The 24885-nt window shown below is 47.5% G+C and overlaps 2 protein-coding genes across 2 annotated transcripts; one reads left to right on the top strand and one right to left on the bottom strand.

Annotated features, from left to right (window-relative positions):
* Nucleotides 1–3324: 3324 nt before the first annotated feature.
* HNRNPUL2 (heterogeneous nuclear ribonucleoprotein U-like 2) lies at nt 3325–15358 on the bottom strand. Its single transcript, XM_004682711.2, has 14 exons — nt 14501–15358; nt 12464–12599; nt 12091–12167; nt 11748–11887; nt 11357–11447; nt 11153–11265; nt 10695–10958; nt 10415–10537; nt 9896–10024; nt 8958–9126; nt 7516–7716; nt 6457–6530; nt 6092–6199; nt 3325–5975 (listed from the first exon to the last, which is right to left on the bottom strand). Exons 1-14 carry the CDS (start codon nt 15039–15041, stop codon nt 5895–5897), a joined length of 2247 nt encoding a protein of 748 aa, XP_004682768.1. The 5' UTR covers nt 15042–15358; the 3' UTR covers nt 3325–5894.
* An 819-nt stretch (nt 15359–16177) lies between these two features.
* Nucleotides 16178–23543, top strand: TTC9C (tetratricopeptide repeat domain 9C). The gene is made up of 3 exons (XM_004682710.2): nt 16178–16914; nt 19737–19919; nt 21916–23543. Exons 1-3 carry the CDS (start codon nt 16677–16679, stop codon nt 22008–22010), a joined length of 516 nt encoding a protein of 171 aa, XP_004682767.1. The 5' UTR covers nt 16178–16676; the 3' UTR covers nt 22011–23543.
* Nucleotides 23544–24885: the final 1342 nt, after the last annotated feature.

Here is a 24885-nt window from a genome sequence, read left to right as displayed (position 1 = left end):
GCTCCTGTGTTAGCCTTCTTGGGGGGGAGGGGGGTTGGTCACCAGTCAATATAGGCTTGGGGTGGCTGCGGCCGGTGAAAGGCTCACCCTACACTCAGGGTACAGGCTCAGAGGTCGGCGAGGTGCGAGAGTGCGTCTCAAGTGGAAGACTTCGACTACAGCAGACAAAGGATACGGCGAGCTTTCACTCGCACCAAGGCACGCACGCTCGAGGGTAATAAACGCTGTGAAAACGAAAACAGACTGAACCGGGCGGAGTAGGGAGTGGCTCCGGAGGGCAGCAGGAACTCAGTAGCGGAGGGGAGGCGCTTGGCTCCAGTTACGGCCAAAGGGGCCGGTTTTACTTCTAAGATGGCCGCGCCCACCGCGGTCGCTTTCCAAGATGGCCGCCGCCATAGGCCCCGAGCCAACATGGCGGCCCACGTCACGGCGTCTCTCCATACGGGGCTTCTCAGACATCCCCATTCTTAAAATGGCGGCTCTAGGCATCCAGACTTTTCAATATGGTCCCTTCCGTGCTCGTGTTGTCTCAAAATGGCTGCCCTTGTCCTAGCCGAGCCGACACGCACTCCCACCCACCCCGGCGCCTGGGAGTGGACGATTCCCGATTCAGCTGCAGGCACACGGGCGGCCACAAACAAGATATATGGGCTGGGGTAAGGGAAGCCCCCAGCAGGCACGGCGTCGCAGGCGCTGATCGTGGGGCGCTTGCGAGGAAATCCAGATTTCTACAGTTGGCAAAGTCGAGCCTCCCTTCAGCGGCAACTAAATGTATGGTTCTTGCTGGCCGCCGATCGTCTCGGAGCGCCCTTCCTCGGTCGCCTCCTGACCTCACTGGCTGCTGCATAAGCCCTAAGTAGTTCAGTGGGATTGCACGAAGAATGGGGGCTTGGCTTAGTCGCGTTTCCCTTATATTCTCCACTAGAAGCCAGGTGTAGGTTTCCAGCATGCACCCTGACAAAAAGCTTAATCTAAGATTTAGGTCTCAAGAGCGCCTCCAGCACTCAAGTTTGGAGGAGGTTTCTGAGCTACAGATGTCTTTCTACAAGGCTTCCTTCCAAGGATGAACAAACGTTGGTGGGGCCAGGGCCAAGTCAGAGAAGATAGCAGTCTCAGGACATCTGCCCCTGTGCATAGTTAACATTCCTCAAATTCGGGGTAACTTCTTCCTGGGAGGAGCCTAGGTAGGATCATGCTTTGTGCCTGGATGCTGTTGAGGGGGAGGGGGCACTCTAGGGGAGTGATATCGCACCCAATTTGCCCACACCTTCACACAGGAAGATACCTAGGGGCGCTAAGTGCAGAGGAAATCCAAGGTATAAAAGGGATTCTAGCAGAACTGCCATGGTCTTCTGTGGATGTATCCCCACAGACTTCAGAGACCCCCAGTGAACCCAGGGCAATGTCAGGAAAAGGTTTTCTAGCTGTTGACTTCCTGGATCCTAACACGTCCTGGAAATAATCCAATTCCCTCCTAAAGATGAAGAAACTGGTAATGTAAGCTGATTGCCCCCGCAAAATTGCCCCCTACTCCCACATCACCCAGGAATTCCTTCTTGGTGTTTGTGACTCCAAGACTCCTGGAAGGATCAAGTCTGCTTTAATCCCTCCACCCTGACACTATCTGGCATAGCCAGGACTCATAACCTAACTGCATTATATTTGTGATGGAGTGGCAGGGGATAGCAGGCACCAAAGACCCTTTTTTTTTTTTAAGATTTCTTACAATACAGAACTGGGATACAGGCCATAGGAGTGGAGGGTAAGAGGATTCACCAGAGACTGAGTGGGGAAGCAGACCAGGCAGGTCGGGAGAGATGCCACGCCAAGTGGGTCACACCCCCCCCTAGGGATCGAACTAACGTTGCAGTGGCTGTGGATAGCTTCATAGTGCTGTGCTTTAACCTGTTGTACCACCAAGGGTGGACCAGGACCCTTCTTTTACTGTATCAGAGTGCCCAGCAAATTTCAGGGAATTAAGTGAAAATTTCCACATTAATTAGGATTTGGTTAAAACAAACAAAAATCCTAGTGCTCAATGAAAATACTTTTGGTTTTTACTTATTTTCCTGTGCATTCAATTTTTTTCTCTGATCTGATTAGAAAAGTGTGATCACTTTGATCTGATCTGAATGGCCATACTCTTAGTTGGGGAGGAGGAAAGGGGCTCAGAAGTTGCCAGAGACAAGGTAAGAGCTATAAATAACATTAGAAACTACTCATGAGCTCTACCACCGAGTGCTAAATGTTCTAGAGACTGGGCAGACACTGAAATCAAGAATAGCGTTCAAGGTCCCATGCTGTCTCTGGGGCCTCAGTCTGTCATGTGGAGCTGAATAGTATCTAGGTCCATTATCACACTCTTCCAAACACTGGACACCACGAGCCTGTGGCAACCTATCCTTAGTTAAGTCCCTGGCCATTTCTTTCAAGCTTTATTTATGCATACAAGAACTGGAGTACATACCAGAGGTGCAGATGGTGCAGGTGGGATGATTCACCAGAGACAGAGTGGGGGGCAGAATAAGCAGGTGTACTGAAACACACTGCTGAGGGGAGCAGCAGGGAGACCGGAGAGGTGGTCTGTGCCATGTGGGTTACCTCCCTAGCCAGGGATCAAACCCATGCTGCAGTGGCTACGGAAAGTTTCATAGTGTTTCACTTTAATCCCTTGTGCTAGGATGGTCCCCTGGCCATTTCTCAGAAGTCATAATGATCACCTAGGTGCCAGAAATCCAAAGTGCTCTGTTAAAGTTTCCATCTCAATTCTCCAAATTCACGAGAAAAGTCCTCTAAGAATTTTTAATCTTCTGTTAAATGAGCAGGTTTTCCTCTCACGTGTTAACTACTCACGAATATTGGCTAAGTGGAAATTTACATTGAAGTTAAAGCAGGCAATGGGTCTCAGCATAGGCCAGATACGGAGGTGATGAGTGCTCACTTATTCCTCCTACCCCGATGGCTCAAGCTCTTAGCAGAAGCAGGCCAACAGCCCTAGACTGAAGGCATGGGTGGCTCCCAAGTGAAGGTAAGGCAGACTAGGTAGGGGAGAACCATAAAGAGGTAAGAGGAAATCCATCCTCATTTGGCCCCGGTACAACTCAACACAGCAGCCTCTTCTGATCAATCAAGTTGATTCCAGAACTGACATGCTCAGAGGGGGTGAGGTGAGCACAGAGGAGGAAGGGAGCGCAATGGACAAGTGATCTGGTGATGGGTGTACCTGGTGGTGTAAACCAGTGTTACCTCAATTGAAAACGCATCTGTCAATCCCCCAATGACGCACTCCATCCTCCACCCCCAGTCAGTGCAGCCACAGGAAAGAGGGTGAATTCAATCCAAATGGTTATTTATTCTAAAACTGGAAGCTACTGTGCCTACATTTTTGCCAGAATGTTGTAATGAGAACAGGGGAGGAAAAAGTTACAGATGTAAACAATGACACAGTTACATTTTTTTAAAATGGTAAAACCCTTTTTTACTGGCCACTTCCAAGAATGCTTTACAGGTTGTGCAAAAACATTTACAGACTCCATGTGGTGTTTGTTTTTCTCACAAGCTTTTCCATCTACAACTACAACAGACGTCAGATAAAACACTGAACAAGTCTTCTAAGGAAACAAGGCCAGGGATCTCTCCCGTTCACCCACATTTCCCTCTTGTTTTTTCATAATGAAGAGACAAACAAAACCCAGACATCCATTGTTGTTGCCAGCGATCTCTTGGACTAAACCAGCAAAGACGTGGCAGTTTCACTGTCCACCCACCTGGAAAAACAGCTTTTAAAAAAGGGTGACTTTCTGTTGTCAAAAATTTTAACAGCAAGTACTTCCCTTAACCCTCCCTCCCATCAAAAAACCCAAGTGGCTTAAGCTTTGCCTAGCTGGCCCTGAGGCCCTAGAATACCCAAACCACATCAGGGACTGTAAAAAGATGTTCTCTGCCAGAAGACTAAACAGTTGAAAAGGGGTGGAAGCTTCTGCCTCAAGTTTCTTTTCTAATATAGCATATTCTTGCCCTAAGGGAACTGCTTTGCCTCCAATTTTTACCTCTTTGCCCTGACATTAGGAGCAAAACTTGCTCAAACTCCCTTAGTAACAAGTTAGCAGGTTTCAGAAAAGTTCATGCAATCACTTCACCCACTGCCACTGCAGGAGCGCAGGCGCCGGGAGGGAGGACGGCGCGACGAGCAGGCCATCGCCGACGTGTCTCCCGCCAGTGCCCTCGTCCCAGCCTTGAGTCAGAGGTACTGTGGAGAACAGTGTGTCACAGACGGGGGAAGCAGAGGGCCAGAACGAGGGCCTGTGCACACAGAGCAGGGCGGCATGGCAAGTTAGTGATGAGGGAGGGAGGGAAGATCAGATCTCAGCACAGGACTTTCAACAGAGAACTGCCCAGGTGAGGACATGAAGCGAAGCGTTTCCTAGCACAATCCAGGGTTCCCCTCCCTGGGAAGTGCTGAGGTGTGGTGTCTGCGGAGTAAGCTCTTTGCTGACACAATGCTGAGCAGTAACATGAATTAAAACTGAAGCTAAATATTCAGAGAGCACTCCCATAACCCACTGCATTCTCGAGCCCAGCAACTGGAAGTGGCTGGCCAAGAACCGGGAGGGTGTTGGTAACGTTACAAACAAAAAATTTCCCAAATGAAGTCTCTTGGCTAGAGGCCTCTCTGGGGACACACAGGGAAAGCACCCCAGGAGCAATCCTGGTCTTAGGACGCCAGGAAGGGTGCTCCCTTTCATGCACACATTACTTTCACTCGCATTCACGCTCTCCCCAAGTTTCAGCAGCCCCACTGAGCTGCCTCCCACCCCCCACCCTCCCCTTTCTAGTTACTCTCTACCTGTGTATCAAAAAAACCAGCAGGGCGGTTGCCCTCCACGTGGTATAAAAGAGTCACTGTTCTCAGCACCTGGGCCGGAAGCCTCACCACAGGAGTCACCTGTCCACGCAGCCTGCGTAGCAAGGAGTCCCCTGCGCTTCTGTGTGAGCTGAAACCCTGAGAATCGTTCCTTCTCTCAACTAGAAGAGGACAGAGACTCTAACAGAGATGATTCCAGAGACATTTCACCTGTCTCAACCTTGGAAGACAGAGTAGAGACTGGCAAATCACAATCTTCCAAGCTGAGGGCTGCAACCCCATTCTCCCCCAAGATTTTATGGAAATTAAACAGGGGCACCAGCTAGTCTGCTCTGCAATCAGAACAGTCACCGTGCCCCTGGCCTGGGAATCCTATATAATAGAACCACCCGACTGGTAGACTCCGTGCCTCAGGCACAGGAAAGCAGACAGGGACACTTTGGCCTCCCAGCCCACCGGACCAGATATCCCAAGAGGGAAAGGTCGGCAAAGAAAATACAAACGGTTAGTTGGTGCAAGTGATTGATAAGAGCCAATCGTTTATTTTCACTGCCCCAGTCATCACAAGCTCTCCCCTGCCCACTCCTGCCTGCTCCTGCCGCCCCGGAGAGTGCCCTCGCACCGCCACCACTCTCCCTTGCGTGGCTGCCAGTCCAGCTGCCTTAGAATGTCAGAAGGGTGACATTTTCAGTTCTTTTCCTGTCCAACTGCAGGGTATAGGACAGGCAGCCCTAAGCGCTGCTTTCTGCGCAAATGTTTTTTGATTACAAATATCTAACTAGGTTTGAAATGTTTTATAGAATAAGACAATATTCTTTTCAACAAACTTTAAAAAAAATGTACAGTTTCTGTTGTTTGTTTCCACCTCCCCCCTCCCCCATCCCTGCTTGTGCACCCTCCCCCCCACCACCCCTCCCTGGCAGCTCAGCCCCACCCCGACAGCCCCTGTTTTCCTTGGTTGTGTTTTGGAGGGTGCCTGGCACCCCCAGAGATTCAGCTTCATGGCTGATAGGCGACAATGGCAGGGGCTTCACCGATACCCTTGGTAACCGTAGTAGTTCCTGTAGTATCGGTCTCTGTCCTGGGGGTGGTGGTAGTAGTAATTCTGCCACTAGAAGAAAGGGAAACCCCATCACTCAGAGCCTCAGCAGGCTGAGACGGACAGGCATGACACCCACTTCTCTGGCCTGGACCCTTCACCCTTGCTCTGCAGCCCAAGGTACTTACATCCCGATTGTACTGTCTGTAATAGTCTCTGTATCTGTTGTACTCATAATCTCGCCCGTAGAATCGATCGTAATCTCCCCTGTATCGATCGTAGAAATTACGGTAACCCTGAGAAAGGAGAAAGAGAAGTGAAGATTTAAGGGTTTTCGGCATCATGATCCACTGCTAATCCCCTCTTGAACGAGACACACAATTATCTTGGTATTATGAAGATGTTCAATCTTCCCAGAATAAATCCTTCTGGAGGATACATTAGGGGCAACACCCTAAGCCCTGAGAAAACAGCCCAAACCACTCTGCTCCCCCAAGCCAAAAGGAATGGTATCACGGCCCAGAGGGAGGAGCAGAAGGAGAGCTGCACTCACCCCTCTGTTTCCAGACTGCCCCCAGTACTGCTGCCCGTAGGCCCGGTTGTCGTAGCCTCGGCGCTGCCCGCCCACTGGAAGAGAAATGGAGAGGGCGCTCAGACGGCTGGCGGGGTCCTGGCTCCAGTCTGAGCAGCAATCAAAAGGCTGGAGCCCAAGGCAATTCTGGGGGAATAGGAGGCCTGCTTCTGTCAGGCTTGCACAATGTTAATTAAAGCACCAGCCAGGATCTTTTAAAAGTCTAAGGGGAGAGGGCAGAGGAATAGAGACGCAAGAAAACCAAGCCACTTTGATTCTGAAGCTCCCCAATTCCTGTAAAACATTCAAGATGGCGAGAGCACATATGGCAGTTAGAAACATGAGTAAAGACTGCCACTCCCAGGGTCATGACTTCTAGCCCTTCGGAAGGGGTCTCAGAAACCCTAAGCTCAGACCCCTCCTTTTGGATAACGCTGGACAGTAAGCTCCTGGGCAGGAACTGCTGGTGCTGGCAGTATCTAGTGCATAACAGATACTCAGAATTTTGTTGACTGACACACACACATGCACACACACTTTTTAAGGGGCAGTGAATGCACACTAGAGGGGCTGGCTGACAAACTAATTTCAGGAGGAAAGCTAATTCCACTAATAGTCCAAGTTACACTGTAACCTCCCAAATTACAGGATGCATTCACTTTCTGGATTACACATTTGGGTTGTTCCAACAGATGAAACAGCAAGAAGACAAGATGAGAATTTGATTTCACCACACAAATCCTTCAGATACACTGCAACAGTGAAGTGGGGATCTCATGTACAAATGAAAAGTGGACAAATGACAAGGTTCAAGCACTGCTTTTCAAGGACACAAGTATTACTGTTGAAAAATAACTACCTTTTGTTGAAAGATTAGGGGAAAAACACAAGCTGGGAGTAAAGGACACGGAGAAATAAATTCCACAAAGAAGGTATTCCCTTATTCGTTGGTAGGCCATGACTTGGTCTCCTCAGCCTTTCCTTGTGAATCCTGCCGCACAAAGGCCAGAGTGAGGCCAGCACGGCCGGCCCAGCACTCACCATAGCCTTGGCCTCGGCTTCGGTTCTGCCGGTTGCGCTTGTTCCGGTTGTTCCGGCGGTTTGTCCGCTTCTCAGAGGGGGGCAGCAGCTTCCTAGCCTCCTCCTTGTACTTAGTGACAATGGGCTGAGCTTCCTCTTTCTCCAGCTCCCCGTATGTCACCTCATCCATATAGTCGCATTTTTCAGGCAGAGAGAAGTTGGCTACAAGAGTAAGAGAGAAGCTTGTGGGCCTGAAAAGTGCATAGACAGGTAAAGCTCATTATGAAAACTCCACTCAGGAAGGGTAAGACTTTCTTAGCCGTATCTACTAACTCACAGCAAGCTGCTGTAGTCATCACTACTCAGATATAAGTAAAACAAGTCTTTCTATCCCATAAGTTCCCCTCAAGTGTACCGGATCCAGGCAAGGCACTACCTGCAAACCATAGATTCACAGCTTCTCGAGTGATCCATAATGAATTAGGAGTGAACTGGGTCTAAGGTTTCGTATGAGGCTTGGGGCAGGTAGTTAAGAATCCAAAAGTAACTGAGAAAGTTTTGGTGTTGGGTAGGTAAGATGCTAATACACTTTTAAAAGGAATGCAAGGAGAAACTAACCCAAGCCCAAGGCACTTATTCATCCATGCAAAGAGGATAGAGACAAGAGCCCAACGGTCATTTACCACCTGCCTGTGACAGGTTTCTAGACATCAAGTCAAGAGACTGAATTCAGTTCAATTCTCAGACAAATTCAGTTAATCCAAAGTTTTGTAAAATTGAAATACTCTCCAAGGGTCTAAACAACAGTTACAGACTGGCACAGTTCATTCTGAGTAAGTTTTTGCAAATCCAGCTTTCTGATGTGTAACTCGCTCCCCTGCCTGGATATTATCAGAATCTCAAGAGCCAACTGCAGACAGGGCCAGAGGGACGCCAGCAGGTGAAGGCAGCAAGGGGAAAATCATCCTCTGAAGGGAAGAGCAGGAAGTAGGATCCATCAAGGCAGTTAATTTTGCTGTAAGACTTTATATGGCATAACAGATTTCACTCACCCATAATCAAAACAAGCCTACTGTTCTCTACTAGAAATTAAGACACAGTTAGGATTCTTTACTCAACTGCTATATTTTTATCTGCACCACTCTAGCATATACATGAGTGAAGACGGAGCTTTCATTATTCCCTCTATAACCCAGAGTAGTACTGGACAGAGCAAATGTTCTCTAAGTATTTACTAAATGAATGAATGAGTCAATGAAGGGTCTCCCTTGGGCTTAGTTGTCCTATGATCTGCCACTACTTCTTCCCATTAACTCTGCTCATTCACTGATGACCAACAGTGCACAGCCAATTAATGTGCAATATAGAGTAAGAGGTGGAAAACCACTCCAGTTCCTAATCTGGCCCAATAAGCTGTGCAACTGACCAAGGACAGGATCCCAACTTGTGTCATTTTGGCCCACCTTTCATCTCCAGCATTATAGACTCAGGCACATCATCTCCCTCCACTTCCTTTCTCAACTCCAGCCTCTTCTTCCAATCTTCCTCATTAGGGACAACCACCACCACCTTTCGTGAGAAAGTCTTGAAGAGCAATAGCTTCCGCCGTTGGCCAGAGTTGTACACATTACACTTGAGACAAGAGAAATAACCGATATCTTAGGAATAAAAACTACCACTCAAGTTCAACCAAAACACTGAGCATCTTTTATCAGTAAGGCAACAAGTAAGGATCTACCTACATAATCTCTTTGAATTCCTCAAACTCTACATGACAGACATTATCCTATTTAAAGCCTATCAGGAAAACTGAGACTCTCCAAGGTCACAGACCTAGTAAGTGGTGGAGTCAGGAATCCAAATGAGCCTCTTACTGTCTGTTGCAATCTGGGCCCATGAGATTTTTTTTTTTTAAAGGATTTTATATATATTTTAAAAACTTATTTATGAAACTGGGCAGTTCAGGCCATGGTGGAGGGTGGGGGGCAAGGTGAGGGAATTCACCAGAGACTGGGGAGCAGAACAGGCAGATACACTGAAATACACAGCTGAAGGGAGCAGTGGACGGGACAGGAGAGGTCTGCTGCGCCATGTGGGTCGGCTCCCTGGCTGGCTGGGGATAGAACTTGTGCTGCAGTGTTTGGTGACAGCCTGATTAGCTGTCTTTAACCCCTGCACCGCCAGGGAGGCCCTGGACCCATACTCTGGTAAAATTCTTAATGAGATGTCTAAGTTCAGTAATATGATAACCATAATAGACACTCTGACTCCCTTCCTTCTTCTAATCTCTCCTTACAAATGCAACTCATTATGACATAAACAATTCTGTCAGATCACATAAACATCACATTTTTCATCTTTGCGCCTTCTGTAAATCTCACTTCGAACATCTGAACAATACCTGATCAAGAATGAAGTTCCTCTTTGTCCGGGAAGCAATCTGGACCAGCTTACTAAGGCACTGGGAGGCTTGCTGAACTAAAAGGTCTCGGCTTTTGGGGTCCATCTCTGGCTCCTCGAGCCCCTTCATCTAGTCAGTGTAAAAGGAAGTGGAGAGAAATACAACAAATTACACAATGAGACAAAGCGCAAGAGTCACAGTAGAGTCACCTCTTCAGATGCCACCAAAGCGACCATGTCAGTTCACTCCTGCTCCTCGGGCTGTGCGCAGCATCCCTTTCCTGCAGGAGTCGTTTTCAGTTTCAATCTGGATCTATTCCAGATTTTACTGCTCTCAGAGACTTAACAACACAGTAATGGAAGAAAAACCCACCATGAACACATGCTGAGAACTCATCTCTCAATTTGCGAGACCCTTGTTCTCAGATGCCTGAAAGAGTAACTCCAATGGGAAGCCATAGAAATGTCTGCACATCTCCAGAAAAGAGGACCAGCTGATTAGCCACGCTCCCCCACTCACCCTCATTTGATTAAGCACAGTCTCAGCTCCCAGGACATTGTATCTTTTCTCAGGGTTTTCTTTTGCATATTTCAGTGCCCACTGGGTCTTTCCAGATCCAGGCAGTCCCACCATCAGAATGACCTGCAAGTAAACAGAACCAGGGATGCCGTGGCTGTTAGGGGACGACTGTATTTACAAAGCCCAATATAAACTGAACAGGCTCCCAAGTCTTGGCTCAGTGAAAGTTCAAGAAAAGCTACCCACCACTCAAAGCAAAGTTCCACACTGGGCCGCATACCTCACACTCCTCTATGGTCTTGGGAGGGACTGCAGTGCGAACGCGGTCCTCAACAGGCACAGCATGGATGAACACAAACTCTTCTGGTGCTGGGAAGAACGGCTCCTCCTTCTGACCAAAATTTAATTCTACAACACAATTTTTGCAGAGGACATGGGGTAGGAGGGCCCGGTCTGCCAGAGATTCCTTGTTAATCCGGAATGCCACACCTAGGTCTTCTCCATTCTTGGAGAAAGAAAGTTCTACTTCTTCAGTCTCAAAATTCTACAATGAAAAAAAGACAAAAGCACATATGGTCTTACAGGATTTGAGGTTGATTAAATCTTGTAATCATTTTTTAAATTCAGATTGCTATATAAACAAGCAACGTGTCAAATGCAAGACAGCTGCTGAGTTGAATTCCAGAATTCCCTCCATCCACACCTTGCTATGAGTTAACAATTTTCAGGAGCACTTACAGCATAGCAGCCAATGACATCATTTTCCCCAAAAGTCTGGCCAAATTCCTCAAACTGCCCATTCTCTGCTTTGAGTCCTCGTCCATCAAAACCATAAGAGAATTCATCCTCACCTAGAACAGTAACAAATTAGTTATATACATCCAAAATTCCCATCAAGTACTGTTGTGATAAACACTAATGGTAGTTAAAATTTTTTTTTACCAAGCTGTGGATGGGAAAAGTCAACAGACCACCCAACTCGAAGGAGAGAAACCTCTGTGCAGCCTTCTTTCATCGGGAGATTCTGGGTTACCTGGCCAAATCAGAAAAGAAGCTCAGATACTCTGACCAATTCAGGATCAAAGTCTGAGAAAAACAAGATTTTTAAACAGACTGAAAACCACAATTATCACAACTCATTATCAGAGTAACACTTGTCAATGAACTAAAAACCAGTCATGGAGGTTAATTTCTTGGTAACTGTAACTGAAATTATGGTTAAAGTAAGGCACGTTTTCCCTGTGCCAATACATAGTGCATGGGCAGGAGTCTAGCACCCAGTGGAACTGAAACATTTAATAAATGAAGGGTCTTCATAAGCTGTACATACTACCTTGGCCTCAAAGCAGACTTTGCCCTTTGTCACTCCGTAAGTACTCCTTGCCCCAGACCAAAGAGTGGGGAACTTCTCTGAGAAAAGTGGCTGCCCTCCATAACGGTCTTTGCTGACTTGAAAATGAAGATCCGAGGTATCTGTTTAAAAAAAAAAAAAAAAAGCGATCTGTGGACTCCAATGCCCAGTGCTTACAAGCCACCAACAGAACACAAATGTACCCAGCTGTTAAGAAAGGGTACAAAGTCTTCCCTGCGTTAAGTATCTTAAAATATGCAGGCCTTCAAGTTTTGATGGCCAGAATCACTTCTGACTGGCAAGAAACCCCAAGTCTTATACATACACGTGTCCAGGTTCACAAGAGTTTGATCCTCCTCCTCCTCTTTTGCCTCTTCTTCAGGGGGTGGTGGCGACTTTGAGCTACACATATGAAAGAAAAGCAGACACAATGAAACCAGAGCCTCCCTTTGAGGGGGGGCCTGCATGACATCTGTCTGATTTTAAACTGTCAATGAGTGTGAAATGCCAACAGACAGCTTCTTTCAACAAATGGGAAAAGGTAACAAGAGCTTGTAGTGCAGATTCCATCTATAACTTAGGCCTCTAAAACCTATTCCATTTTTAATCCACCCATCTTTCCAAACTTTCCAATCAACATCAGGTATGCCAAATTCGGAGCAGACACTCCTTTCAACGAAAGGGGCTGTCTCCCTCACCGGCTGTGGTAAGCCTCCTCTCGGAATTCATAGTAAGCTCGGCCGTGTTCATCCTTTTCATCCCGCTGTCTCTTTACCCCCCGCCGCTCACCATCTGAGCCTGCTGGTTTTGACTTTTCACTATCTTGGTCATCTCCTACAAAAAGGAGGGAAAGAGAATCAGCAGTTTTCATACTTGGAATGTAGATTAAGCTCAAAACCAACAAAGACAAAAGGGAAATCTGAATTTCTGACTAATCAAAAAACAGCCAGATTTTCCCCATTGCAGCCACAGAAATTTTATATCCAAAAATTATTTCCCTATCATTGACAGGGATTTTATTAAATTAAAAAAAATTATGAGCTAATTACAGTCAAGCAGTAGACAGAAATTGGTCAATTTTTTGCCTTCTAAATTTATCTGCTAAAATCAGGTCAAACTTACCATTTCCCCACCAATATAACATAAAAAGTCCTCTAAGTCTTAAAAACAATTTTCACGGATTAATTTAATTTTGATTCTTATCAGATTTGAATTTAAGTTAGTTAATACATATTTTCACACACTTTCTCACAGCTTCATGATAGATGTGTCTGGATTTTGCAAAAAGCAACAAAAAAAGTTTGCCCTTCCAGCTTAAAAATGCATAACCATCCATGCAAATGGCTCAGGTGCATGACACAGAATTGTATTTTTAATCATGGCTTTTTACTTAAAGTTGCAAAAGCAAACCTTTAAGTCACAAGAGAGCCATAAATAATACCGCAATTTTACTGCACATAATTTGGGGCAGAAAGGTGTTGTCATATATTTAGCAACATTCTTTACAAGAGTAAAGAAAAACCTGGAATTTTCCCCTAGGCTGTTAAAAATCTGCCACTTGTAGAAGATTTTAAATAATTTCCTTAAAACAGCCTTTTATTCTTCACACTTTTTTATCAGCTATTTGGGATACACAGTAAGTCAAAGGTTATGTAATGGGATTCTTGTTCCAGGACACAGGACAAACAATTTGCAAGTTGCATGTGACTGTCATAGAATGGGTTCCAATTTTACCATGATACGAAGTAGCAGCGGTAAAAAGGTATTTAAAAAATAACTAAGCAACTCACTTCCCTGTAAGACTTGGAAGCAGCTCTAGTTAACTCTCTACTCTGACAGTTATGGATCAGCTCTATAACTATTCAATTACTTCAAAGGAAGAGAGAAAGGTCACCAGTTCCCCGGGGTGACGCTACACATTCTCATCCACAAGGTTACTCAATGGATCGCGAACACCTCACTCATTTCAATTCAGGAAGTTAGGAATGTGAAATGCAGAAGGCCAGCGTGCTGTACCGGCCTACAAATTTGCCCACCCATCCAACCAATGGGAAGCTGAACGTTGAATCTTAAGAAAACAAGCAAAGGGGAAAAAAACCGGGCCAAACAACATTAACTTATATGCAAATGATCTAGATTAATTTTCTCTTCGCTAGATAATTAAACTTGACACTCACACAAGTTGCACCCTGTTTCTAAAGCAGGAACAAGGTCTGATTTGCGGATCCTCTGTGTGGCTCAAACTCTAGCAATGTGCTGGAGCAAACTTTGATGAACTTAGTTTATTGCTTAACATTTTTATGGCGAAAAAAGTCAACAGTAGCGCAGTCCACAGGCCGAAGCCTCCAACATTCGGCCAGACTGCCCGTGTAATCGCCAATTCCCTCGCTCATTCTCATTTCAGGAAAAAGATACCCAGCACCAGGAGAGCCTGCTCCACAGGTAGCTAGCTACAAGCAGTTCGCAAGCAAAACCGCTCACTTCCATCCACTACCACCATGGAACCCTCTTGCAGCGAGTGGGGCCACCAGAGGCAGCCACTAGCCCCCCCCCCTTCCCAAAGGCGGGTAGATAAGAAAAGCCACCTCCCCTGGGGAGTCCCATCAAATAGTGAAAGGAGTCTTGCAAATTCTGGCAAATGAATACAAGGGATCGGACCCCGCGGTGCTGGGCTGGGTGCTGGATCAGGGGCGCACCGGGCAGTCTGGAGCCGGGCTCCGCTGCCAGCTCCTCACCCTGCTCCTCTGCGGCCTTGTCACCCGGCGCCTCGGATCCTGGAGTCTCGTCTCCGCTCCGCTCCTCCGGCTCGTCTTCCTCCCCCTTGCCGGGGCCCTGCTCTTCGCCACCATTTACCCCACCTGACCCGGCCGTGGCCTCCTCCGCCGGCTTCTCGGAAGCTTCGGGGTCGGCCTCGGCCTCCATGGCTGCCGCCTCCGGGGGCTCCGGCGGCGGCTGCGCCGCCTGACCCGAGGCCTGGGCAGGGGGTGGCTCTTCGTCCTCGTCCTCCAGCAGGGCCTCCTCGTCCTCCTCCTCCTCCTCTTCGTCCTCCTCCTCGTCCCCGCCCGGGCCGCCGCCCGACGCGGCCACAGGCCGAGGCTCCGCCTTGCAGGCCCCGCCGGGCCCGGCCCCGCCACCGCCGGCCTCGTCCTCGAGCATCTCGGCGTCCAGCGCCTCCTGCAGCCGCTGCGCCAGCTCCATCTTGAGGCCGCGCGAGTCCAGGCCCCGCCGCTGCAGCTCCGACCGCAGCTCGGTCACTTTCAGCCGCTTCACCTCCATCGCCGCCGCCGCCTCCTCCGCCTCCCGCCGCCTCCTCCCCTGCGAACCGTCGACCGAGCCGGACCGCGCAGGCGCCGCCGCCGCCCGCCTCCGCCTCACGCGCCAGCACGGAGCCCGCGCGAGCGAGCGCACGCACGTACGCACGCAGGCCGGTCGCGCGCAGCCTGCGCTGCGTAGTGTTCGCGGCTCCTTCCTGCTGCCCTCCCCCTTTCGGCCCACAGAGCCCAAAACAACGCGGCCGGGAGTCGCTTCCCTTCCTGCCCCCTAACTTCCCCCGCCGCTGCCGGGCGCGCGCCGTGGACGACAGACGTCCCTCCCTCCACCTCCCGCCCCCTCTCAGCCCCTAGCCAATCGCCACCCGCGGTTCCACTGCGCAGCCGCACGGAGGCCGCAGACGAGACTGGCTGGAGCTCAAGTGCCTCGTAGCAGGAGGCGTTAGCGGTCCGGCCCTCCGCACTTGTAGCCCGAGGCCCTGCGCACACACACGTCTCTCTGTGGCTGGCAACACCCTTCCCCGCGTGGGGCGTCCGATCGCGCTGGGGCTCAGGGCTTACTTGCTAGTCAGTCTGCCCTGCCTTCTGTGCGTGCAGCTGCTTCTTGAGAACTAAGAAAATATAACCAAGAGAGGGGTAACTGATGCATCGCGAAAGCCCACTAGTCACTGTTTTCCTGGCTAGTAAACAAAAGGGCTCCCCGAAACCGAGTGCCGCAAGTCCGGGTCCTCAGGGCTCAAGCCCCAACTCTACCCAGCAACAGACGCCCCGTTCTCCCCCTTCTCTCTCCTATTGGCCAACTTGAATCGCCATCTGCAACTCTGATTGGCCACCTGGAGCCGCCTGGAATTTTCCAATTGGCGGAACTGTAGGAGTTGTTTTTTTTTTTCCGGGTCGGTCCGCAGGGAGGCTGGAGAGGCGGGGTCGTTTCTGCGGGATTACTTTTCCGGGGGCGCCTCTGATTGGGCGGTGTGGCGCATTGCGCGCGGCCTTTAGACGGCAAACTGTCGGGAGACACGCCGGGTTCCCTCCCGGAAACCCAGACGCTGGGGGCACTTCCGGGCGGGGGGCCTGGCGGAGGGCGCGGAGCACCTCGGCCTCGACCCTTGTGTTGTGGGCCGCCCTCGCTGCGGCTCGCCGGCCCCTGGCAAAAAACGTCCACGAGTGCCCGTTGAATAAGTGCAAATAAAGGGCCGGCGTGGAGGCCAGAGTCCTCCAGACTGCTTTTAGCAGGCGTTCCAGCCTACCCCCCCCTTCCACTTCCAGGTCAGGGAGGTGTGTCCACGAGAAGAGGAGGAAGCAAATTCAGCCGGCGTTCTCACGCCGGCGACCAGACCTTAGCAGAGAGTCTCCTGCTAGGGGGTTCTCAACCCCGGCAGCACCTCTGTAGGGAGTCACTCAGTTTCTGGCTTTACTACTTCATTCACGCCCTGACTAGTTTCCAGCACTTCTAGAGATTGAGAAACACTGCAGAGAGGAAAGGGCTGTCAGAATCCAAGCCCACTCCCCTCGGGGCCTCCTGGGGAAGGGCCATCTCTTGTTTGCCGAAATCATCGGCCGCCAAAATCAGTTCATTTGCTCCCATCCCAGAGCTTCAGTGCCTTCATTTCCCGGTTCTGCAAGCACACCGGGCGACAGAGTTATGGAGAAGCGCCTGCAGGAGGCTCAGCTGTACAAGGAGAAAGGGAACCAGCGTTACCGGGAAGGGAAATACCGAGACGCTGTGAGTAGGTACCATCGAGCTCTGCTTCAGCTGCGAGGGCTGGATCCAAGTCTGCCCTCCCCGATACCTAATCTAGGACCTCAGGGTCCGGCTCTCACTGCCGAGCAAGAAAACATACTGCACACCACCCAGACAGACTGCTACAACAATCTAGCTGGTAAGAGCAGGGCGAAGGGGTGGGTAGAGTATGAAGACTGGCACATGAGAGTCTGAGAACTGTGGAGAAAACACTGGCGTGTTTTCCTGCTGTCATCCCGTTGTTCAGTTATGCACCGAAATATAGTTCCAATCTACACTCCGATTGCGTTCCATAGCCCTCTCCTGGAGAATATGTTAGGTATAACTCCCGAGCCTGGCGCCCAGAGATTCCCACTTAATGGGGCCTGAGGTGGAACCGGCCAATTTGCAGGCAGGCAGTGCTGATAGCCTTAAGAATTATCACATGTCACACTTTATAGAGAAAATACTGAACTTAGGTTAGCGCTGGTTAAGAATAGTTTTCACACGTTGTAATGGTAATGGTTGTGAAAGAAATGTAATTTTCTTTGTTACTACAATGCTCTGCTCTGATTTGGTGACAGTCTTTTTTATTGCTGTGTACCAGTGCTTCTCTTAGACACAAATAAGAGTAACAGTAGTTGTAGCTAATGTTCAGTTCATTTTATTTAACGATGATTTGAGTGTACCAAGGACACAGCTGTGTAATAAAACAAAGATCCCTGCTCTTGGAACGTTTTCAAGTAAAGGGCAGTTAACAAAAGGGGCATGCATAATATATAAGAAGGTGCTAAACACTGTGGAAAGGAATAAAGAACAAAATGAGGATAGCACGGCCTCGGCCCAGAATGGTAACAGTTAAAAAAAGTGATCAGAGAGGGTTCATCAGAGTAACATTTATGAAATGCCACAGTGCTTTAAGCCCTTTACATATATTACCTGTTTAAATGTCACAACAGCCCACTGAGGTGGGTGGGTGTTTGTTTTTTATGCATACAAGAACTGGGGTGTAGGCTAGAAGTGCAGGAGGCATGGGGGGCTGTGCAGGTGGAGGGTGGGGAGTGAGAAGATTCACCAGAGTGGTGAGCTGAACCGGAGGATCTACTGAAATACACTGCTGTGAGGAACAGTGGGGAGACAGGAGAGGTCTGCTGCACCATGGGGGTCAGCTCCCAGGCTGGAGATGCAACTCAGGTCACAGGTGCTGTCCATGGCTTGATAGCCCTGAGGCTTTAACCCCTGGGCTACCAGGGAGGCCCCCTTTGAGGTGGGTTTAAGGAAGCAAACAGCTAGACAGTAGGGGAGTTGAAATTAAACCTGGCTAGTCTTAACAACGGGGCTTAACGTTCTTTTTGCAGCATGGTATACACTTTATTTTAGAGACTAGAATACCTGTTACTAGAATACCTGTTTAGAGATTAGAATACATATTTTAGAGACTAGAAATTGACTCATTTCCATCAAGAAAATGAAATGTTTTGGAGATTGGGTAATTGTAAATAGCTTGATTCTCCAGGTGGACTTGACTTAGCTACTGGCTTGCGCATGCCTAGTAGATGATGGTGAAGACTCGCTGAATTAACAGATTTCGTTCAGCACACATCTGTAACATGTTGGGCAGTTTATTTCTATTTTTTCTCATCTTCACCAACATTCTGCATGGTGGTTATGATGATCTCCATTTTACAGATAAGGGGGTCAGATCTTGTCCTGCCTGAAATGTTCTTGGGGTATCTCATGGCGTTTAGGAAACAATCCAGATTCTGACCCTCACCTGCAGGGCCTGATTCCTCCAGACACTGAAGTCACATTCCCCCTCCAGGTCCACAGGTTCTCTTCTCTCCCTTAGAAGCTCTGTCCTCAGAACTCCCCTTGTCACTCAGATCTTGGCACAAAAGTCACTTTCTTAGAGAGACCTCCTGTAACCCAGCAGCACTCTGACCTCATTTACTCTCGGCACAATTCTAGATTCCTCAAAGCAATGTAAAACATTAATCTGTTTATTGTGTAATCCTCTGACTTGGGTATGAGGGTAAAAGCCATATTCACTTCTCCTCAAGATGTCTGCCTTGTGCTTATCCCCTGCTCCTAGCTCTGCCTAGCACATGGTCAGTGCTCTGTAACTGTTGTCAGGGGAATGAAGGAAGCTATGGTGATGGATTAGTTGACGCCTGGGGAAATAACTTAAGTATAATTCAGATGACCACCCAGTGGGAGACGTTGTTTGGGAATGCAAACTGGAGCCCAGACCCTTTAAATGTCCTCATCACCCCAATTCTCCATCTGTCAGCACCACGGTTGATAGTACCTTGTGTGTTTAATTCTCACAAATAAGAAATAGGGACTGCATCGTCCTTCACTGTAGAAAGACCTGAACATTGCCTCTTAAACAGATCTGTTGTTTGAGGTTCCATTAAATCATCCAAGGGAAGAGTGAAGTAACATATTGTCATTGAGAGCAATAATTTTGGAGTTACAGAGTCTTATGTTCAGATTTCTTAGTCACTCCATCTAGAATCTGTGGGATCTTGAACAAGTTACCTGACCTCTCCGAGCCTTGATTTCTTCATTAAACTGATATTGTAGTGTAGATGAGAATATTATTAGAGGAACATGGTGCTGGCTGTTGCATCACACAATTCATGCAAATTTGTTGTTAACAAAGCTGCAAACAAGAACTTCAGTAAAATAAGAGATTCAAGGCAGAGACCCTTGGGTAGAAGAGACAACAGGAAGAAGACTCAAGTCAATGTTAAAGTCACACAGCCTCACCTAACCCAACACTAGATATGCAGTAGGTTGAAGGTGTGTAAAGACTGTTCACTGCTGCCTCCTGGGTGCCTTGAAGACTGTCTGGAAGATGCTTACATTTCTTTGTGGAGTAATGCCGATGTCCCTGTATTTGGGACTGCCTTGAATTGGCCTGGGTAACAATGTAACACGGTCCCTCTCCTTCTCTCCTCCTTTCTCTGGCCCCCTCAGCTTGTCTCCTTCAGATGGAGCCTGTAAACTACGAACGTGTGAAAGAATACAGCCAGAAAGTCCTTGAACGCCAGCCTGACAATGCCAAGGCCTTGTACCGGGCTGGGGTGGCCTTTTTCCACCTGCAGGACTATGAGCAGGCGCGGCACTACCTCCTGGCTGCTGTCAGCCGACAGCCGAAAGGTGAGCGAAGGGGAATGCACCAGTGAAAGTTGTCCTGCAAAGGTGCTCTCTGTGAGAGGTTTTCTTTTATTTTCCCAATTCTTTGAAATTTTTGATTTACTTGCTTCAAAATTCAAAAAAGGGGTACAGTGAACAGGCCTTCTACTCTTACAGTCTTGTCTTCACAGGAAGCAATATTATATGTCCCCCAGAAATACTTATGAATCAACTGTGACATATAGAACCTCCCATCCTCCCTGATAGACATTTTAAAGCATGTTTTTTTTTTTTTAAAGATTTTAGATTTTATTTATTTATGCATACAGAAATGGGATACAGGCCAGAGGTGCAGGGGCAGTGAGAGGATTCACCAGAGACAGAGTGGGGAGCAGAACAGGCAAACTGACTGAAATATATTGCTGAGGGGAGCAGCAGGGAGACAGGAAAGGTGTGCTGCGCCATGTGGGTCACTCCCTGGCCGGGATCAAACTTATGCTGCAGTGGCTGCAGTTAGCTTCAAAGTGCTGTGTTTTAACCTGTGTGTCATCAGGGACAGCCCTGTTTTTTGTTTTTTTGTTTTTTTTTTAAAGCATTGTTTTTCAAGGTAACCAAAATAGAATTTGGATTCCAATGAATAAATTTGATAATACTTACTTCTTACCGCTCTCCAGCTGAGGTCAGCTTTTGCTTTTACTATCTATCATTTTATCCTTCAGCTCAGCTAAACCGAGGCAGGCCAACTGCGAGAAAACTGGAGACGTGGTACCTTGTTTCCATGGAAAAAGGGATTTTGTGAGGCAGATGACAGGCCCATTCCCACATAGGGGGTTCACTACTAAACATTTGCTTCTTTTTTTTTCCTTTTTAATCTGGTGTAGAACAGTTACTAGATGCTAGAAACAGAAACAGTGCAGGGAAAACTCACAGATGAATGGGTAAGCCACTGTGAACTCTGAGCCATTCTTTCCTGTTTATTACCTTTAAGTACACAGATTAGCTGCCACCTAGCATGTCCAGAGGTGCTGCTGTGACAATAATTGCTTCTTCAACCCCCTTTTGTTATAAAATGAGCCACCAGCCCAGCAATGTAAAGAAAGAGATTTTAAAAAATCAAAGTTTGATACTAACTCATGAGTTTACTATTGCATAGACTAGTAGTGACATATTCAAATGGTAGAATTTTTTTTAAAGATTTATTTATTTATTTATTTATTTTATTTTTTTAAAGATTTATTCATTTATTCATACAGAACTGGGGTGCAGGCCAGAGGTGCGGAGGGTGAGAGGATTCACCAGAGACAGAGCGGGAAGCAGAACAGGCAGATCAATGAAGCACACTGCTGAGGGGAGCAGCGGGCGGGTCAGGAGAGGTCTGCCGCGCCATGTGGTCACCTCCAGGGCAGGCTGGGATCGAACTCATGCGGAAGTGGCTTTAGCTTCTCAGTGCAGTGCTTTAACCCGCTGCACCACCAGGGAGGGCCTATTTATTTATTTTTTTAAGTATACAAGAACTGGGATCCAGGCCAGAGATGTGGGGGCTGGAGGGTGGGGAGCAGAGCAGGTGGATGTACTGAAATAGTCTGCTAAGGGGAGCAGCTGGTGAGACAGGAGAGGTCTGCTGTGCCCTGTGGGAAGCTCCCTGGCTGGGGATCAAACTCTTGCCACAGTGGCCAGTGATAGTTTGGTAGCACTGAAATTGTAACCCTTGTGCCACCAGGGAGGACCCTAGAATTTTAAGAGAGGGGGTTGTTTTCTGGAGGCCCTGCCAAACCAGGCCGATGCACGGAGTGATCCCATGCCCCTCCTCCAAAAATCCATTTACTGTATTGACCCTGGATAGAGGACATATCCGATACTGAACTGGTAAGAACAGACCCGCCCCTTGATCGTCGCCAAAAGTGGAGAGGCAATATTGCAAGATTTTTTTTTAATGAAAGTGTACTAACAATCCTTTCCTATCCTGAGCTAAGATTATGGTCTGCACTGTCTCTAATTGGCTTCTTTGTCCTCTCCTCAGATGCCAATGTCCGGAGATACCTCCAGCTAACACAGTCGGAACTCAGCAGCTACCGTCGGAAAGAGAAGCAACTCTACCTAGGAATGTTTGGTTAACAAAGAAGAAAGATGCTTCTCACTTGAACTTAGGGGAACCATTAATGACTTATTGAGGGGGGCCTCAGTAAGAGTAATCAGCACCACATTGCTGACCCAATGGATTTCTGTTTTGTTTTCATTTCTGTCCAAAATCTTCACCTCTTGGCTATCCATCCATATATTGTGGAGCTCTCAATTCCCGGCATTCTTGGGGACATTCACTTGGAAGAAACAACCAGAAATCACTCACCAGCTGGGGTGGAATTGATCATATCTACGGCACAGGCCTGGTGGGTGAGCTTAATGTAGTTGTGTACAGAGGAGCAGCGGCAGAGGATGAGAGAGTAAGGCTGGACGGAAAGGAGTTTCTCCATTGTTCTCTCAGATACCCAAAGCTACAGTTACACAGGCCACCAGCTAGGAAACTATAATTTGGACAGACATTAAACAGCAAAAGGAAAGATTTTTAAATCAGCTATTTTTGTTTAACTCCTTAATATACCAACTACAATCATATTTTTTTTTCTTACATAGTACCTGGATTCCACTGTTTCCTTGGGTAACTTCTACTCCTTGCTGTTGTTCATACTCAGATTACTAAGGTAGTATACTTCTTTATTTTTTCATTAAATTCTTCTATTGTAAAACCTCAGGAATCAAGCATTTACCTTTTCATTTGAGCCCATCAGCCTTCATGCCAAAAACACCCAAGTAAACATTTTAATTTTGTAATAGATTGGGCATCTAGGGTATGCTTCTTTCGCTAAAGGACATAAGAAAGATGTCAGGCTGCTAGAAATAATCTCAGATAAGAACATACATCTGTCCTTTACCTGTCACCTTGTATTTTGCAAGAGCTCAGTTGTTTACAGAGGGAAACAAGACTTCTCCTTCCTTAGTGCCTTCCAAACACCTGACAGAACTTTCTGGTAGCTGTACTGGGCCTGGGTACAGGTTCCAGGTCTCATGCAGCTAGGACTTGATAGCAGGCTCCATCAACCAGGAACTCCTTTCCTGTTCTGTTCACTCTGGTGAGTAACGTACATGTTCAGCAGTGTAGTCAGAGGTGTGCAGTACCCCTCCTTGTCGCAAGGGGAGAGAGAAGCTTGTCATCAGCTGTCACACACAGGCCGATTTCTGAAACAGAAAAACCCGCCATAGCTTTGCCACTGTGCTCGAGTCTTTCATTTACCTTCCCCTCTCCCAGTGAAGTGGGCTGTTCTTTGCATGTCCTTGTACCAATCAGTAACAGCTACCGGCTTACCACAAAAAGATTTTCTATCAAGTAATCTTAGGAAATGAAGGACACAACCAACAATGTGTATAATATTGTCGTTCTCTTCTAAGCTGCTTAAGTTGCAAAGCCTAGTGTGTTAACAAGTTTGGCCAAAGTTGTGTTTGTTTGAACTGCTTTTTATTTTCTGGCTTTATCTTCTATTTTGTTTTTCTTTCCCAAAGATTCAGTGTTACAGCAAGCTTTCTTGTGCATCATTAAGGAAAAAAATAAAGCTCATATTTGAAAGCATTTGAGGAATTACTGCATTAATCCTTTTAGTGCATTGTAAAGAGAAAAGTGGAAAGGGTCCACTCAAGGCCAGTTCCTAATGGAGGTACTGGGAACGGGAATCTGGACAGAGGCAGGCAGTGTGAAGTAGTCTGTAGCCCACATCCTGCATAATCAGCTGGGGGTACCTGGAACTCTGTATTCACAATTCAATTGGTGGAAAGGACGCTGCTCACCCTACCAATCCTTAATGCTTTCCACACTGGATTTGAGGGTTTAATGGAAGAAAAAGCATTTACAGTGGATGTTAAGGTTCACACTTAATGAACCTTAAGGTTAAGGGACACTGGTTAAGTTCATTGGTTAAGGGACATAATGGAAAGTTTAAAACATTTTCCTGAGCCTCCCTGGTGGTGCAAGTGTTAAAGTTACAGCACTATGAAGCTGTCCTCAGCCACTGCAGCAGGGGGTTGACCCACTGGGAACAGCAGACCTCTACTGTCTCTCCGCTGCTCCCCTCAGCAAGAGTATTTTAGTCGATTGGCCTGTTCTGCTCTCTGTAAACACTTACCCACACACCTCTGGCTTATACCCCAATTCTTGTATGCATAAATAAATCTTAAAAAAGAAGAAAGTAATGGAACCCTAAACTAGAAATCTGACGGTGGAGGGGAAAGATGGTTATTTGAAACAAGATTATAGCTTATCAGCAAATTCTCAGTCTATGAAGGCTATAGGCGTCTGCTCTGTGCTTCCATGCGAAGAGGCAGATTTTGGTTTGAAGCATTATCCAACCATAGACAGGACTGCAATACTGGAGTAGGTGTTCGCTTGGGGTAGTGAGTTCACTTTGAAGCAGGGGTTTGACAGCACCTGGCAAAGGGATCCAGTGTCGACTGTGGTTCCCCGAATCCACAGATGCGACCATGTGGAACAATGGAAACTAGAGGGATTCTCTGTTACCCCATTTTCCAGGACTGGCATAAACACTCCTTAGCATAAACGCTCCTTAGCATCCAGCAGATCAGTGAGGCAGCTTTGGTCTTCATTGTGCTGCTTGCTGCTTTAAACATCTTGCAAACTCCTGACTGCCACCTCCAGTGAAGAACGCACTTCCTGCTGGCAACTAAAAGCAAATGTCTGCTTTTCAAGAATTTCATGAAGTAGCAGGCCTTCTTTAAGTACTGCACTTGGCCCAGCCTGTAATGGTTACTGTGTTCCCCAGACTGTCTGGAGAAATAATACACACTGTACATGCTAAACACACAAGTATTTATTAATACTTGCTTAACATTTTGAAGCAACCAATTTTTTAAATTGATATGTAACTCACATACCATAAAATGCACCCTTTTGAAGGTCATGACTTCTTAAAGATTTTTTTATTTA

This window comes from Condylura cristata, unplaced genomic scaffold (assembly GCF_000260355.1).
Source record: "Condylura cristata isolate star-nosed mole 26May11 unplaced genomic scaffold, ConCri1.0 scaffold00015, whole genome shotgun sequence".
Taxonomy (NCBI): Eukaryota; Metazoa; Chordata; class Mammalia; order Eulipotyphla; family Talpidae; genus Condylura; species Condylura cristata.
The sequence above is the reverse complement of the archived record's forward strand: the minus strand, read 5'-3'. Positions and strand labels throughout refer to the sequence as shown.